Below are 18,444 nucleotides of genomic sequence, written 5' to 3' on the forward strand. Positions count from 1 at the left end.
GAGAAGAGCCATGTGCATGATCAGAGGTCAGGAAAACAGACCTTACGACGACAGGCTGAGAGCTATGGGACTCTTCAGCCTGGAAAAGCGCAGGCTCAGGGGAGATCTGATGACCATGTATAAGTTTATCAGGGGTTTTCACCAGGATCTGGGGGAATGATTGTTCACCAGTGCCCCAAGGGATGACAAGGTCTAACAGTTATAAACTCCAGCAAGACAGATTCAGGCTAGACATAAGGAAGAATTTCTTCACTGTCCGAGCCCCCAAGGTCTGGAATAGCCTGCCACTGGAAGTGGTTCATGCACCTACATTGAACGCCTTCAAGAGAAATTTGGATGCTTATCTTGCTGGGATCCTATGACCCCAGCTGACTTCCTGCCCCTGGGGCGGGGGGCTGGACTTGATGATCTTCCAAGGTCCCTTCCAGCCCTAATGTCTATGAAATCTATTGAAAAAAAAAAGGGGGGGGGGTTGGCAAAAGCAAGGGTATATCAATAGCAAGGTATTCATACAACATCAAGACAATCTCAGATTAGGAGTTACAAACTCAGGTCAGAAAGACTGAATGCAGATGTTTTACTCTGACTTGCTCCTTCTTGTGGATTCAAATCCACAGCTGCCAGTTTAAAAGATATAGATTTTCGTTGCTCTAAACTTGTTGTTTCAGAGTCTGCACAGTTGGCTCAGTAACTTATTCCATTGTGGCTAGCATTTCCCTTAATGTTCTTTCAGAGTCCAACTATTGACTTCTCATTACATGGAATTATTCCCAGAAGGAAGAAATTCAGCCCAACTGTCAGATACCAGGTAACAGGGGCAGAATAGAGGAGTATTCACCAAGAAAAACCTGATCTAGATACACCAAAAGGCAAACAAAGTGCCACAACGACACAATGGTGCTTTTTCAAAGTAGAATTAAGATGTACATGTGTAATTGGATGTGTAAAGTGTTTGGAGCTTCTACTTTTGTATTTCCTGATCTTTTGAATTTATGTCTTAAATGAGAATCTCCCACCCTCAGTTTTCCTTTTTCACTCAGACACAGCTGTTCTCACTCTCTAGTGGTGCAATCTGGTTTGGCAACTTTGTTTAGATACAGAAAGCCCAAATCCTGGAACTATGCAAACATGCAGTTTTTTTTTTCCAAAATAAGAGATTTACCAGAACAAGTCTATTAGTTTTTTTTTCCCTTTGTCTACAGTAACAGTGGAGTTGTACATCTTCACAGGAAGAAATGCAACTAAACACCAAATGGTGTTTTCCAACTGCGAATTATCAATTTGTTTAAAGAGTTGCTTTGTTTTCAATGTGCCAATTGAAGCTGGAAATATTAGGAGACAGCCATCTGTCTTGCAAACAGATGACATGCATGAATAAGAAGCGTGGTTTGTACTTGCTATCCCTCATTCCATGACATCAACTCTTTAAAAAAACACCAAAGATTTATTAGATATTTGAAATCCTACGCAAGGTAGGCAGCACATAAGACTTTTGACAGATGGGAGAGCAGACAAAAGCATAGGTGTGTGTGCAAGATTACATAACAAGCTTGATTAACAGTCCCCTCCTTTTTAGTCGTTAAACAGGTCTGAGTTTGTGAGAATGATACATCTCTTCACTGGCGTTTACTGTCTCCAAAAAACTAACACAAAATAGCTTTTACCTGCTTTCCAACGCTGTTAATATCAAACTGCAATGGAACTCCTTTGGGAATCTTCTTCTCTTCAGTTTGATTCCTCTTCATTAAAAATGGGGGCATTGGAGTGCGAGCAAGTCGCGGCTTCTGGGAACTGAGAAGACAGACTGCTTTAAAATGGCACACTGAATAAAGAGGGGTTGGTCTAACGACAAGCGAGCTTTACCACATCTGACAACGTAAGATAAAAAGACCACCTCTGACAATGTTCATGTGCTCATGTAATTTATCAGTGGTACAGTTAGGATTTATTGGTGCAACATCGAGTGAAGAGTTAAGAGTCCTTGATTTTAAACAAGATGTAAATGATGATACTACTAAGAATACCTTTTTAAAAGGGCTAGAAAAGTTCGAGAGAGGGAACATTTTCACCTCAGCCTTATTTCAAACCCCCAGTACCACTGAGGACGAGGCTAAAGACAGACACCCATTTAATTTGGGGCCAATTAGTCTGAGATTTGCCTCACATCAAAATACGCAGAGACAGTCCTTTACATAGTAGTCTTAAATGGCAGTTAGCTCAATTAGCTGCAATTGTTCTGAGGCAGTGTTAAATTTGGATACTTCGCAGAGATAATAGGCTCATCCATTTGCAAGGCCTGGGATCAATTTCAAATCCAAATCAAAACTGTTGCCTGTTTTTGGCCTGAATTATGACTCTATTATTACAAGAGAAGACTACCAAAAGAACAAGCCTGGTTGAGTTCCTCACCAAGGGCAGGTATCACCGATTTAAGTTTTGCTCAAAGACCCTGGATAAATATCACAACAGCAAATCTTCTACCAAATTTGCAACATGGGGCACAGGAACACTTGCTTTAGGTTCAAATCCACTGTGATCTCTACAAAGATTCAGATACTGCCACAGAGGCCGGCTGACCACAACCTATACTACTTCTTAGGTATCTAAGTGACATCCTAGTCCACCTTCATCAAATTCCTAACTGCATTTACTTTTTGCAGCCTGCTGTCATATTAGCCTGAAACTGAAGGAAAGAAAAAAACAGCCAGGAGAAGGAGTTCCTTCCTTTCTTTTCTATTCAACAGTTTTTCGTGACTTAAGCAAGGGATCACACTTAAACACTTAGGAGGTGGAGTAGGAGTGGCCCGTGGTTGTTCTGACTCGGAGGGGAAGGAAAATCAGCCAGATCAGACCGCAAGAAAGCTGAGGATGAAAGCAAGAGTTCATCCACCTCAATTTTAAGCTGCCACAAACTTTTCAATTCAAGCTCCTAACTGAGGGGCCTCAAGTGAAACCCAACGCTTACGTGACCACAGGCTGAGAAACAATCAAGATCTGCCTGTAAATGCACTGTAAGATCACAGCCTAACTCCCACTCAATTCACTGGGACGAGGAGTTGTGAAGAGCCTGCAGGACTGGGTCCAAAAACATTTACTTAAAAGAGTGTTCAAAATATTCTACTCACACTAGGGATGTAATGGCTCCAGGATTGTCAATAGATACAGTCAGAATCCCTCCATTTGTGGTGGAAGTTCGCCATCTAGTTTGAAAACAGAGGAATCACTTATCCAGACAGGAACTCCAGCAAACCACGTGAAATGCACTTTCCCAACAGCGTTCCAGAACACACTGGTTGGGAATAACACTACAAATCTAAACAAACTAAGCAGTCCTTTACCTCCTCCATGTTATCTAGCTCTAGAGTTAGGGCAGATTTCTGAAAAGGCTTACTGCAGACAGGGCCAACCTGGCCTTTCCATCAAAACCAAGAGTGTGACAATCAGCGATTCACTGGCCAGTGCTGCCTTCACATGACCTGTCTGTTCCTCCCTGTATAACGTGCAGCAACATCTTTTGTTTACCTATGAAGAGCCTGGGAAGCAGACTCTTTTCTGATCAAATGCCCAATTGCCTTCTTACAAGTCTGGCACATAATCCTTTTCGTCCTTTAAACTGTAATTGCTGGAGTAACATGCATCATGCAGTTTACCAGCTTTGAGCTTTCAAGTTAGGTGAAGTGGTGCCTACAGTGGGAGTAGACAGCAGTGCTAACTGACATCAAATTGCTGGGAGGACTGAGGACAGAGCTTAGTTTGTAGCTCTGGAACTGGCATGAGATCCCACTTTTGCATCCTGTGCAAGAAAATGTCTCTACTTAAGAACTGCTTTAGAAAGTAAGCAGGATGGAAAACCCAGAAGCCCACAAGAGAAACCTTCACAAACAGGAGTAGAATTTAGCACCAACTGATGCACATAATGCTTTAGAACAGTGGGGTGGGGGCAACCTTTTGCGCAGGCGTGCCACAAATCAGCCCCACACCTCCCCTAGTGCCACTCTGATCCTTTTCCCCATCCAATCTGCTGCTCTGCTTTCTGTTCTGTGCTCCCTGTCTGATCTGCTGCTTTCTGCTGCTGTGTTGTATGCCCATGGCACTTGTGGCACCCGTGCTGCAGACTGGCCACTCCTGTCTTATTTTTAGATGAAGGACTTACTGACGAGTTCTCTTCGCTGGCTGATTATCTAGATGTTCTTCTGTCGGCTGCACTTGTGCCTGCACCTGGAAATACAGCAATAGATACAGGGTTTGGAGATGTATCACTTCTTGAAATTGCAGTTTAAGAACATGACAACACAAGTTTCTAAACATCTTCAGCCAGGATAAAGCCTGCATCTGTACACAGCCCCTCAGAATTAAGTGGAGCTCTGCATGGGCTCAGTGTCCAACAGGACTGGGCCACAAAGGAAAAAATGGAAGGAAACTTTCCCTCTCCATTTTACATTTGCTTTGACTCTTGTCAAAACAACTGGAAGTCAAACATCAGAAGTTTTAATCAACTCTAAAACTTAAGTTAGGCATTTCTAAAGCTGACTGCTGCTCCATCCATCAAATTAAGGCAATTTCAGCAGCCCACATCAGTTTCAACCATTTACCTTCAAAATGAAATAACAAGAACTCGCCATAAACCTGAAATACTAATAGGTCTCAGAATAAGTCAGCTGCACTGAGGGTGGGCAGAAACAGCAAAACAGAGCACGATAGGAACAGGTTTCTCTCTGGAAGGCAAACACCCTGTTCCAAGCCAACCTGAAATGTTTTCTATGCCACAGTAGAAAGAAACACACACCAGATGTGTTTGTTCAGTACCAACATGAGAACTCCAATTCATTGAAACAGAGGCTGCTTTAGGAAGTCACTTCATAATCTACATCACTGATTTTAAGTAGTATTTGTTGTACCTTAAGACCCCTCCTAAAGAGGAAAGTTGCTTGACGTGTGTCTTTCTGCTGATTCAATTTATTTCCAATCCTGGCAAAAGGGGATGGTACGTTACTCCTGTAATATTTTGAAAAGAAAAGTTACCTAAAGTTCCTGAAGATAGCCTCATTTTAGAGAAAAGTCAGAACAAGACCATGAATTAAAAAGGAATCAGGGAGAAGATATCCACTTCCAAATTCATCACTAAAGACAAAAAGAAAAAAAAAAGAAAAAAAGCTTGCAATGGTACAATGTAGGAAGTGAGCCTTTCAGTGTTGCTTATTCTGATGAGGGAGGAATAATTTTAATACACTTACATTTTGCTCTAAATCAAATTCATCTGGAGTAGACCAAGGACTGAAATAGGATTGTTGATTTATTTATTCAAGAGCCTGTAGATGACCATCCAGTCCTTCCCGCTATTCCCATTTAGCTCTCCTCTTAATTGTGGCTTCATTAGCAAAACTATACACATCTCTTAGCAAGCGTTAACTCCTCTAACACTACTAATTAGATGGGGAAGGAAAATTCAAAGCAGGGAGATTAAGTGGTTTGCCAAAGTCTGCCTACATCTGTGTCTCAGTTGTACTCAAAACATAACTGCTAGCTCTCAGTTCTATGCCTCTGCAATATGTCCCAGTTCCATTTGTACTCTTCTGAGAGATTAGTGTATTGATGTATTTAAGTCGGCTAAACACATCAATATTGAGGCACAGCCAATTTGCAGGCAAAAGATAATCAATATTTAAAAAGCTAAAATTGTTCACCTGTGCTACTGTGGTCTGTCACATCTATTTCTGAAGACAGAAACGTTACCAAAACCTAAAACCTCTTAAGAACTTCTAAATTATGAACTTTATCTCTTGAGTTAAAGGAGCACTTTTAGCAGCAAAAGAGCTGTGATTCTGATATCAAAGGCTCAGATTTGTGAAAAAAGCCAAACACTTTACCTGGATTGAAAAGAAGTGAGATCAGCACTACTGTGTTAATGCAGTAAACCTTTTGAATCCTACTGCTATTCATGTTGCTGAATTACTCTGAGATCATTGCAGGAACAACTGCCTCCTACGAAACTCACAGAGGAATAGTTTAAATCAGGAAAGGGACAAAATGATGCAACAAGAAACTGATTTCATCATGTTTGATTTCCCTGTAGATGGTGGTTTTCCCACCTGGAGAACTCCTCTTTCTAATGAGAAGTGCTAGTGACAGCGCCTTGTTTTATTGCTACACGAAATGGCCTGACAACTGTTTTAATAATTTAAAAAAACCCTAACCATTACCTCAGTCTGCCTGTTTACAATTTCCACTAAACAGCACAGTACCAGCTTGCATCTTGTTTTGCCCAAACCAGAGTGTTTTCCCCATATATGGTTCCTGGATGGACAATCCTTTATATAATCTTGCCCAAAATAGAACACAACCTTCACAGCGTTCAACAGAATTAAGCCAGGTACCCCCAGGCTTTGCTAGTACCCTATTCTAGATGGGAACATCTTCATTTACACAGGGTACCAAAAGATGAAATTTTAAGTGAGCTAGATGGCATATAGGAATCTTACCAGTTGCTACAGGCGTTCATGCTTACAACATGCACATTTATTTTTACATGGTAATTTTTAAAAAAAGAAGATAAACTGCCACTAAACCTTTTTAACAGATATGGATAATTTTGGAAGAAACTAAAGGAACTTGCAGCAAGAGCAGGTCACTTGATTTGCCACTTGCAAAGTTAGAAGGATATAAGATTTCCTGTGTCGGCTATTTGTGTATAATCATTACATCTGCTCAACAAAATCAACTATGTAAGTAAATGGAGGTAGAGAGCCAACCACAATGAAAAATGCAGTTTCTGAACAGCTCCAACAAATGAGTGTACAAATGTGTTGCTTGTAACATTCAACCTATGCTCAGCTTTCAAAATGATCAAGGCTATTAAGTACATGGGATTTTATCCCACTCAAGATCAGATCTCTTGCTGTCCAGTCAGTGGTCCTAGAAACAGAACTCACTATCAGGTCAAAGGGAAGACCTAGAAGCAGCATCTCACCATAGCCCTCTGAGAAAAAGCTCACCTCCGATTTAAATGGACAGGTCTCCTAAGAGCTGAAACTTGTTTTCTCTGCATGTCAGGCTGCCTCTGGAGGGCCGTTTTCCTTTTCAAGGCTGGGTAGTTTCGCTGTGGGGTCTTTAGAGATGAAAAGAGTTAGAAACTATTTGAAGAGTTTTCCAGAGGCTTTTGTTAGGTGATGCCCTTTCATAAATATTATTCAAAATAACTTACTTAGATTTAAGTGACCCATTGATTAGTTCATTGAAACACAAGACTGAACTCTGCATCAGACCTGCCTCATTATGCAGATAATGCTAGTATATGTATTCTTTCCTCTACCAAAAAAAGGGAGTCAAGTTTAGCTAGAACTTCTTATCCAGATCTTATAACACGTGTTTACATTTGGAAAATATACAAGTCCATTAGAAATACAACCAACTTGGGGGTCTTCAAAAGGAGACTGGACAAACACCTAGCTGGGGTCATCTGATCCCTGTGCTCCTTCCTGCCCAGGGCAGGGGGTCGGACTTGATGACCTACCGAGGTCCCTTCCGACCCTAACATCTATGAATCTATGAAAAAGTTCTAGGACCCTGAGAGAATCCTGTTTCACCACACTTTCCCATAAGATTTCACATCACTTCCATCAATTTCCTCTAGCTTATCCTCAAATTACATATGCACACACTTCTTCTGCCCCTTAAAACTTGCTTCTCTCCTCCTGCCCAAATCTTGTTAGAACCCAATCCAGTGTAATGCCAAGTCACTTTGATAAATTCCACGTTCCTAAACTTAACAGGTTTAAAAAAAAAAAGTGCAGACGTTAAGGAGTCATACTGTTGTGACGTGCATTACTCCCACCCAGATATACACTTCTGTCCTCAATTTACATTACTTCAAATATTAGTCCAAGATGCCTTTTTGTGCCACAAAGTTTCATGTTCTGAAGCTAACTCCTGTAGTTGTAAACTGAAGCTCTGAACTCAGAAATGGAGTGGGGAAAGCATGGTATTAACTAAGTTACACTGTTCTAGAATAGTGACCTGATAAAGGCCAGAACTATCGTAGCAGCAGAATTCCACTCAGAAGTTTCCCCACCCACGCCAAAAAAAAGGAACTAATTATCATAACAAGATCTGCAATCCCACAGTTAAAAGTTGATGTTTTTACCAGATACCCCTATATTATATTAAGATAACTCATTTGGCTTGTATTCTCTTTGTCATGTTTTAAATTTAGCCCTCCCATTGTCAAGTAGGGACAAGCTATGGGAATTGTATTCCTACCTTCTCACTAAGTGGTTGTCTGTTCAAAGGACTAATTCCTTTGCGAGCACCCAGTGCTTTCCTGGCTGCCAAGCCAGTTATGACTCCATAGGGACGCTTCTTCCCAGCTATCTTCTTTCGGCGTCCCAAACGGTTTTTACCATAGCCTACAACAGAAAAAATAAAAATTAATGACCCGTTTCAGAAAAAGGTACCAAAGCCTCTGGCTTTCAGCACATTGTATTTATGGAGGGCATGTTACTTGGCTATCACTTTAAAATTTAAAGCAGTAGTTATTGGCCTCATTTCATTTCCCATAGCAACGCATAAGTCAGTTCTTCAAGGTCAGGCCTGACCTTAAATTGAGCAAATATGGACCACACTGCTTTAGTGCACTTCATTGATCCAGTTTCAGCATGGTTAAATTAGCTTTTACCCAGCAGAATGGACCAGAACGTTAGTCAGAGGCAAAAGCCTTCACTTTACGTAGGTCACTTGCTCACTTTGTAAAATATTGTATGAAAATGTTTCTCTGTTGGGAATGGGTAAGGACAGCTGAAGAATGAACAGAGTTTTTAAACTCTCCTCTCCAACTATCTATTCACCCCCTTACTCCCTCACTTCTGTAGGAACTTGGCAGCACATTGACAACCAACTCTGAAACAGGAAGGAGCTCAGCATTACTGTTTCTAGTTTCCACAGCTGATCACGAATAGAAAAAGATTTGCTGACTCTTGGAATATGGTACATTGCAACAGTGCAGAAATATTGAGATGCTTGAGAACTGTTCAGAGCACAAGACAAGACTACCATGAAACGAATCAGGGTTCATTTTCAGTTAGAAGGAATCTTGAAAAGCCCTCCAGGGAAGAACATGATTTTTCAAGATCTCAGAAGCTTAGAAAAAAAAAATAGTATTCACCTTTACCTAAATCTAGTAATAGCACAGGCCTACCAGGAGCTCATTTATATAAACAGGAAACCATTTATATTTGGGCTGCACATGTGTGAGGAAGCATTTAAGCTTTCCGAATATGATAAACTCTGTATGAAAACTAAGCCAGTGTCCTAAAGAGTTTAAGTTCTGGCACTTATCACACACAATATCCCACTGTTTGTGCTAAAAACATACTTGAGAAAAGAATCAAGCACTGAAGCAAGAAGCACTCTGGGGTTAAAGATAACATAAACAAAAGTTGTATGAACATTTCCAGTATCTTACACTGGAATTTTCTTAGACAGCTGCTAGTCAGGTGAATTCCTGTTATACGAATACGTTCATAATTTGAGTTCCCCATTATTCATTTTAGCACCACAAATTCTGATGAGGCAACACACTTCTGATTAGTCAAGGGACCTTTCTTAATAGTTTATTGTCAAGGGCTGAAAAGGTACCTTTCAAACCCTAAAGGTCAGAAGATTCAGTTAGCACTTCAGCAAGGGTGAAAATCATGTGTCAGGTTAGCAACTAGGAGCAGATGAATCCTGTTTGCTGCAAATACTGGTAATTAGTAATGAAACCTTGAGTAAAGTTAGGTGGCAATGTCTGCTTAAATGGCTATTGTAAACCCAGTCCCTTTCTCACTTCCTGTCTGCACGTTTTTCTCACACACCTTTGATCTACTGTGACAACTGTGCGCTTGATAGTGAGACATGACAAGATGTTTATTCACAAAAGAACTAGAACAGTTGGTTCAGACATACTTTACCATCCCCTTTGTGCATTCTGGAGAGTAAAGAACTCAGTTTTCATTAAGTCTCATTTTGCAGGCTCAACACAGACATGGTTAGAGCTGGAACAAGACACAGAAGGGCAAGACAGATAGCAGCATCCCTGAGATAGGGCTGCTAGGCAGCTAGAACGTCTGGACAGTTACACACATGCAAGAAGCCGGATCCACCGCGCTGGAAATCCAGCACATCGGAGCAGATTTGACTAATTGAGTCCACTGGAGCACGTGAACTGACACGCTCTGGCAGCCTCATGTGTCACATGCATGCGCAGCGCAGCACGCCCCATGCTGAGAAAATAGTGCGCTTTGAATTAAAAAAAAAAGTGCACTTTGAACTAAAAAACACTCTCTCAGCATGAAGGCATGCCTATACTGCTGATGCATGTGATGTGTGCATGCTTTTAATTAGTGTGGCTTGCTAATTAAGAGCGCCTGGCAGTGTATCAGGAGCTTGTGTAAAAAGTGCCCTCTGAGCGTAGCAGCTTAGATCTAGAAAAATGAGTATTAGAGGTTTGCAAACACACTTCCTAATTTACCTAAGACAGACTATTGCGAGACCTTCTTCTCCCCACCCAAGAAGAGGGCTAGACATAGTTCACAAAATATCATCAATACAACTTCCAAGAAAAAGCTGGTGAGATGAGCAAGAGTCCTTAACTCCTGAAGGAGTTTGGTAGCCCCTTTCTGCCAAACACTGATCCCACATGGAATCATTGACACCGGAATCACATATGTAAGTCCAACTTATACCACGCTATTTGAAAGATATTTAACTTAAAAAGCCAACAAGTGAACTTGTACATTTGCATTAGATACAAGAAGAGTTGCCGCTTGGCTTTAATTTAGCAGGTGATGCATCATCACACAATACTCACATTAACTGGGGGTTGCACTTTCATAAGGCACGTACCTTTCTGCTGTTGGATTCCCCACCTGGTCCCCTTCATTCTGAACTGCCGAGTTCTGTTTTGCAGCCCTCTCCTCATTTGTGGGGAATACTGCTTTCTCTCTTCTTTTTTATTCAATTTAATTATATCATCTGCAAATGTAAAAATTATGATGCATTTTAGACTTATTTTGAAAGGGTAATAACATGATTATTTGCTGTGAGTTACACTCTGTAGTCCTAGTACGCAGGCTCCCTTAAGTATTTCTCTTCCATTAGATATTGTTCTTGGAGAACCTACAGCTCAGCTATCCAGTGAAAAGTCAACAACTTACACAGCCCAGTGAATAGCAGTAACTTTCCTGTGCCGTTATTGTCCTGGTATTAGAGGTACACCGATACCTCAGTCCATATCATATTGGCACCGGTAACAGGAAAACTGACATTATCAGCAATCGGCTCTTTTTGGTTCATGTAGGTTCCTAGCTGAGATACAGGACGTCCATCTAACCCAGAAGGTGCACAGCCCCACCAGGGGAGACGCCTTGTTGGATTTAGTCCTGGTCATGGGCAATGACCTGGTGAGGGGTCTGTGGATGCTCGACCACCTGGGCGACAATGATCATCGCCTGCTAGAATTCACCATCCAGCGCAAGGTGGCAAAGTCCTGCAGCAAGGCAGCAGCCCTGGACTTCAGGAGAGTGGACTTCAATGAGCTAAGGAGAATAGTCAGGGAGGCACTGAGGTCCCGGAAGGGAGGGGAGTCGGGTGTCCAAGAAAAGTGGTCATTCCTTAAGGAGACAAATCTCCAAGCCCAAAGGGAGGTAATCCCAATACGGATCAAAGGGGGCAAGAGGGCGCAAAAGCCCCCAAGGCTCACCAAAAGCATACAGAAATGTGTCCTAGCTAAAAGGGAGGCGTACACCCAATGGAAGGGAGGGACCATCACCAGGGAGGACTATACTGCGTTTGCTTGGGACTGCAGGGGGGCGGTCAGGAAGGCCAAGGCGGAGATGGGACTGGGACTAGCTTCCCAGATCAAGAACAAGAAGTCCTTTTATAAATACATAGGGGGTAAAAAGAAGGTACCGGGTAATGTGGGGCCTCTGTAAGACATGCTAGGAAATCTGGTTGTTGCACCAGATGACAAAGCTAACCTACTTAATTTCTTTGCCTCCGTTTTTCTGAGCAGGGACCGGGTCACCCCCCCCCCTCCCATGGGGACCCCCATAGGTCCCAGGGGAGGCGCACCCAGGCCTAGGGTCAGTGAGGACCTAGTCAGGGAACTTCTGGAGGCACCCCTGCCTTACCTCCACTTCAATCTTAATCTTTTCCCCCAAGTGTCCTTTCAGCAGCACCCTGCTGAATGCCCAATACATGTCCCTCACCCATCCTACGTACCTTTTTGGGAACCCCATCCTTTCCAAAACCGTGAACAAATACCCATGTCTAACCCTATCGTATGCCTTCTCCAATGGGATCATTGTACATCAGTGATCATTGCACAGCAACTAGATGGCTTGGCACCCAACTGTACACAAGGGGACTTCAAGAGGGATGTGGACAACATGGAGAGGGTCCAGAGGAGGCCACTTGCATGGTCAGGGGGCAGCAAAGCAGGCCCTACAAGGAGAGGCGACGGGACCTGAACCTGTTCAGCCTCCACAAGAGAAGGCTGAGGGAGATCTAGTGGCCTGTTACAAACTAGTCACAGGGGACCAGCAGGCATTGGGGGAGTCCCTGTTCCCCCGAGCATGACCAGGAGTGACCAGGAATAACGGTCACAAGCTGGCAGAGGGGAGATTTAGGCTAGATATCAGGAGGCGCCACTTCACGGTCAGGGCGGCTAGGATCTGGAACCAACTTCCAAGAGAAGTGGTGCTGGCTCCTACCCTGGAGGTCTTCAAGAGGAGGCTAGACGTACACCTTGCTGGGGTCGTTTGACCCCAGTACTCTTTCCTGCCATGGCAGGGGGTCGGACTTGATGATCGACCCTACTTCTTTGATTCTATGATCTGCTCGGGTCCCTTCCTACCCTACCAACTACGAAACTATGGCTGATGCTGCCCATAATGTTGCTGATAAATGTTGTGTGCTTGGGTGCAGCTGCAGCATGCGTGCAGCCAAGACTGCAGTCTGGTAGTGTGGAGGGCAGCATCTAGCTGGTAAGTCTGGGGTGGAGAAGAGAGGGGCAGACTGAGGCCCCCCACGGTGAAGGAGGGACAACTCCCGCTGCTGCATGCACCCCTAGGGAGGCATGGGGAATTATGTGCCCCCCAGATCAATGTATGGGGCAAGGGCAGGCTGCCGCTGCAGGCTGAGGCCAGGGGCAGTGCTGGGCTCTTCCCAGAGTGGGTGCTGGGCCGAGGCTGCTCTTGGGGCAGGTGGCGGTGGCGCTGGCCCCAGCCTCACTCCCTCCCTCATCATGGGGGCCTCAATCTGCCACCCCACATCCTTTCCCTCCCCACCCCACCCCCAACAGATTTACCAGCTGGAAGCTTCTCTCTAAGCTGCCAGGCTACATATCGGCAATCATATCGGTATCGGCTGATATGGCTCGTTAATAAATCAGCCATTGGTATCAGCCCAAAAAATCTTTATCGGTGCAGTCCTACCTGGTATACTTCACCTCAGTTATCAATAGGCATATGGTAATGCTTATTTAGAGATGTACATGAAACCATGCTCAAAAGACTTTTGCTTTACAACACCATTATTATTCTCCTGGAGGTATGACTACTTTAAACTGCAGCTTCACCAAGCACATCAAGTTTCTATTATAATACAAAAAGCTTTATCCTTAAACAGTAAGACAGCCTCATGTGCCATGCTGCAAATATTTCTGTGCTACAGACAGGTTGCTTTGTGGAGTGCATTAAATATCCATATAGCAGTCATGTGGCAATTTGTAGCAGCTATTAAAAGAGCAGCTTCTGGAGACAATTTGAGCAGCTGGAAATAGACCAACATTTTGAGGGTGATTGTACAAAGCAACCAGAAGAATCTGGCCTTCCAAGAAATCTGTTTCAAATGAAGTGTCTGAGAACATAACACAGTTAATGGTACAAAGCCCGGAAATACCAGTTAAGGTTTTAGAAACACTGGCTCTATATTACAGATTTTGACTACATTAACAGCACACATTTTATAACACAGCATTGTAAGCACATATTTAACCAGGAGAGACAGTAGTAATATGACATGCAGCACACCCTGCTTGTGTGTGTACCACATATGTGTATAATTCACTATAACATAATACCAATCCCAGTTTCTTGTTAACCCACCAGCTGTGACAAACAGCATAAATGCAGGTAGAGTACATACACCACTAACGTGCACAGCATCTTTCAGCTCTGCTGTCTGCTTTGTACGTTAGTTGAACTATAGTTTACTGTGAACTAACTAGAATAGTAGCTGTCTATTTTGTAACTAGTTGTGCTTCCTTAAGCTGGGCTAGAAACAGTGAAAGGGAAGGGCTCTCAAAGGTTTGGGGAAAGAAGAAGGACAGAAACATGAGCTATTTCCCCACATGTTCCAGGGCTGCCACAAGCAGCCCAGAAGCGATTAGTAGCTTTGGAAATGTTGGATACTAGACAGTACCAGGGGGACCACAGGAATGACAACTTGGTAAGCAATGTTAGTTAAGTACACCCATGGTCAGCAGATCATCTTGTTCTACACTTTTCATTAACCTTATTCTCCAAACAGGAAAACCACCCAAGAACCTTAGATCTGTTTTAAAAACAGATGTTTCACCCTGCAGTACTTGAGGTGCTGGCCACCTGAATCTCAAAATTATTAGCAAGTATCTTTGAGAATTTGTGGAAGACAGGAAAGGTCCCACAGGACTGGAGAAAAGCAAACATTATCCCAACCTTTCTAAAGAAGAATTCAGTAAATTATAGAACAGTCAGCCTAACTTCTACCCCTGGAAAGGTAAATTACCAATGTAAGGATTTAGAAGATAATGACACAATAAAGACAGCCGAGATGGGCTATAAAGAACAGACCATGTTCGTAGAAATCATAGAAAAGTGAGGGTTGGAAGAGATCTCAGGGGGTCACATCTAGTCCAACCCCCTGCTCAAAGCAGGACTAGCCCCAACTACATCATCCCAGCCAAGGCTTTGTCTACCTGGGTCTTGAACACCTCCAAGGATGGAGCTTCCACCACCGCTCTGGGTAACCTGTTCCAGTGTTTCACCACCCTCCTAGTGAGAAGGTTTTTCCTAATATCCAACCTCAACTTCCCTTGCTGCAGCTTGAGCCCATTGCTCCTTGTCCTGCTATCTGCCCCCACTGAGAACCAGCTCCATCCTCTTTGCAATCCCCCTGCAGGAGTTGAAGGCTGCTATTCAATCCCCACCTAACACCATGTGGTGAGCTGAGTAGATACAGGGGAAGCCAGAGATATGCTCATATTTCGACACTGTAACATAATATATTCTCATAAACTAATGAAATACTGGTTTAGATGAAAGCCCAACAATGTGGGTATACAACTTTAAAATAAGGTCACTCTCAAAGACTGGCAATCAATGGTCAGGCTAAGAGGACATTTGAAATGAGGTCCCAGAGAAGTCTGTTGTAGATCTGGCTCTATCCAACATTTCCATGTGCTTACAGAAATGTGCTGATGATACCACCCTGTGAGGATTTACAAGCATTTTGGAAAATACTATTAGTATTTAAAATGGGAAACTGGAGAGGGGACCCAAAATTAACAAGATAAAATTCAACAAATACAAGCATTACACCTAGGAAGGAGAAAGTAGAAGCAGAAACACAAAATGAAAAATAAATGGCTAGGTAGCAGTACAGCAAAAAAGAGACTAAGGCTTCTAGTGAACTACACACACTAAGTGCGATTCATCAGTGTGATACTGCTGAGGAAAAAAAATGGGAAATTTTATTCTGGTTTATATTAACTGGAGTATTGTACCTAAGAAGTGGTGGCTTCACCTCTACTTGGGACCAGTGAATTCTCAGCTGGAATACTGCATTCAGCTTTGGACATCACACTTTTAGAACAGACATGAGCAAACTGCCTTGGTTTGAATATGGCAGGGCAGGGGTGGGCAAAATGAGGCCCACAGGCCAGATGCGGCCTGCCAAGCTATTCTATCCAGCCCACGGGACTCCAAAAAAATTTTAGAAAATTAATATTTATCTGCCCTGGGCTGGCTGTGATGTGGCCCTTGATGGCTTGCCAAAACTCAGTAAGCAGCCCTCCACCTGAAATAACTGCCTGTCCCTGTGGTAGGGCGTGCTTTCACTCAGCCTTAGTGAGGCCGCAGCTGGAATACTGCATCCAATTCCGGGCTCCACACTTTAGAAAAGATGTGGAGAAGCTTGAGACAATCCAGAGGAGAGCCACATGCTTGATTAGAAGTCAAGAGAACAGGTCTTATGAGGGGAAACTGAAAGCCATAGGACTCTTTAGCCTGGAGAAGCAGAGACTCAGGAGGGGACTTGGTGGCAGCCTATAAGTATCTAAGAGGGGTACATCAAGAACTGGGAGAATATCTGTTCACTGGGGCACCCCAAGGGAAGACAAGGTCTAATGGTCACAAAGTGCTGAAAAACCGTTTTAGATGGGCACAAGGAAAAACTTCTTTACCATCCAAGTCTCCGGAGTCTGGAATAGATTCCCCCCAGAAGTCATGCAAGCACCTACTCTGGATACCTTCAAGAAACGCTTGGATGGTTATCTCGCTGGGATGATCTGACCCCAGCTGACTTCCTGCCCCTTGGGCAGAGGGCTGGACCCGATGATTTCACAAGGTCCCTTCCAGCCCTAACATCTATGAAATCTATGAAACTAGAGAGGTCCAGAGGAGACCAACAACAATTAGAAGCCAACATGCCCTATGAGAAAAGGCTGAATGACTGTTTGCTCGATCTAACCAGGACAAGACTGAGGGGAAGATGTGATAACCGTCTTTCAATATATAATGGTTAGTATAACAGGATGGTACATCAATGGGTGATCAAGGTCCCTTGTGGTCTCATATTCCTATGCTTTTAAAAAAGGAATTTCCTCCCAAACATTTAGTCCCCATCACATTTTCAGAACCTGGATTCTTGCCGTTTCAAACTCTGACCTGTAACACTACAATTGGTTGCCATAGAAGAGGCTGCCAGTTTCCCCAAGAATACACTTTAAGTGACCATGATTGTCTTGTTTGGGAGAATAATCCATTCATTCCCTAATCACTAGCTGACACATTGGGCATTCTTCTGCCTCAACCTGAGTACAAAAGGTAAAAATCACAGATGGAACAGAGGAAGTCAGGCTAAATTACCAAGTCGATGCCTAACCTCAGACTTGATGCTCCATAATATATAAGCATCAGACAGTTCATCAGCGTGGTCGGAACTACTACGGTGCTATAACATGAAAGATGTGGGATTTTATGCTTTATGATCATTCCAATCCTACAAAAAATTACATAACTTTAGCTAGTGGACCATAGAAATATAAGTTACCCTAGCAACAAGCCAGATAAGGGAAAGCACAAACAGAATAGTGTCTAAACAGCATCATTCATGACACATCACCATTTCTCTGTAAGGTATTATTACTGACACGCCTAGAATAGCTACTTAGTACATCCTTATCAGATAACCTGGTTCCAAAAAAAAAAAACCCAAAAAACTAAAGCGATACTACACTAGAACAAAGCACCCAGAATAAATATCTTTGCTAAGCTCAGTGTTTGTGGAAATGAAGTGAACCAGCGTGCCCTACCATATACAAACTAAGGCAAAAAAAACCTCTGTACCCAGGACAGTTCTGAGCAACATCTCACAAGCCATTCAAATGGGCAGGTCTGTTAGTGTCTCACCAAGACTACTTAACTGTCCAGAGCAAGTTGTAGAAACCCAGGTATTTTAAAATGAATGGAAAACTTAGGGTGCCTATACACGACCAGTGAAGTAGCTTCAATGTGCTGTAACTACAACACGTTAAGAGCACACATCGAGTGCTGAAGCATGGCTATTACTGCACTCCAACAGACTCTAGTGTCTCATGTATCAGCATCCCTGCACTTAAAAAGGGTGGCAGGGGCAATTTAACTACAAGCTTTACTTAAAGTGCCCCTGCCACCATTTTTAAGCGCAGGGACACTGATACATGAGATGCTCTGGGTACTTTAATGACAGCATCTCTCAAAGTCGCTCTAATTGAAGTGCCCCCCAGTCCTGAAGCACATGTATACATGCCCATAGGGTCTTGGCTCCCTTTTATGCATTGGCATAAAAGCAATATAATCCCCTCTTCAATAAAGAATGTTTTTATAGGAGAAAGTTAGGTCTTGTCTGCCTGGTTTTCTTGGAAGAGTATGGAGCACAGGCAGACTAACGGGATTAAGACAATGTAAATATTAAAACACTGGTGAGGTTAGTGGAGAAGACACCGTTTCATTGCAAGTTTTCATTGAATCATAGAAGTTGGGTCGGAAGGGACCTTGTAGATCTTCAAGTTCAACCCCCCACCTGGGCAGGAGAAAAAACTGGGCTCAAATGATCCCAGCTAGGTAGGCATCAAGCCTCCTCTTAAAGACCCCCAGGGTAGGAGCCAGC

At 43.1% G+C, this 18,444-nt stretch overlaps 1 protein-coding gene across 1 annotated transcript in view; it reads right to left on the minus strand.

Moving 5' to 3' along the window:
- Window positions 1-18,444, minus strand: part of FYTTD1 (forty-two-three domain containing 1) — a 28,088-nt gene that overhangs the window by 7,743 nt on the left and 1,901 nt on the right. Inside the window, exons 2-8 of the mRNA XM_019503441.1 lie at window positions 10,879-11,007; window positions 8,257-8,402; window positions 6,993-7,105; window positions 4,899-4,995; window positions 4,154-4,218; window positions 3,126-3,200; window positions 1,665-1,791 (exon numbers count right to left, since the gene is read on the minus strand). Of these exons, the coding sequence (XP_019358986.1) occupies window positions 1,665-1,791; window positions 3,126-3,200; window positions 4,154-4,218; window positions 4,899-4,995; window positions 6,993-7,105; window positions 8,257-8,402; window positions 10,879-11,007 (752 nt within the window). The remainder of the gene's footprint in view (window positions 1-1,664; window positions 1,792-3,125; window positions 3,201-4,153; window positions 4,219-4,898; window positions 4,996-6,992; window positions 7,106-8,256; window positions 8,403-10,878; window positions 11,008-18,444) is intronic.

Source organism: Gavialis gangeticus, unplaced genomic scaffold (genome assembly GCF_001723915.1).
Source record: "Gavialis gangeticus isolate Ggan-Ray unplaced genomic scaffold, GavGan_comp1, whole genome shotgun sequence".
NCBI classification, from domain to species: Eukaryota; Metazoa; Chordata; order Crocodylia; family Gavialidae; genus Gavialis; species Gavialis gangeticus.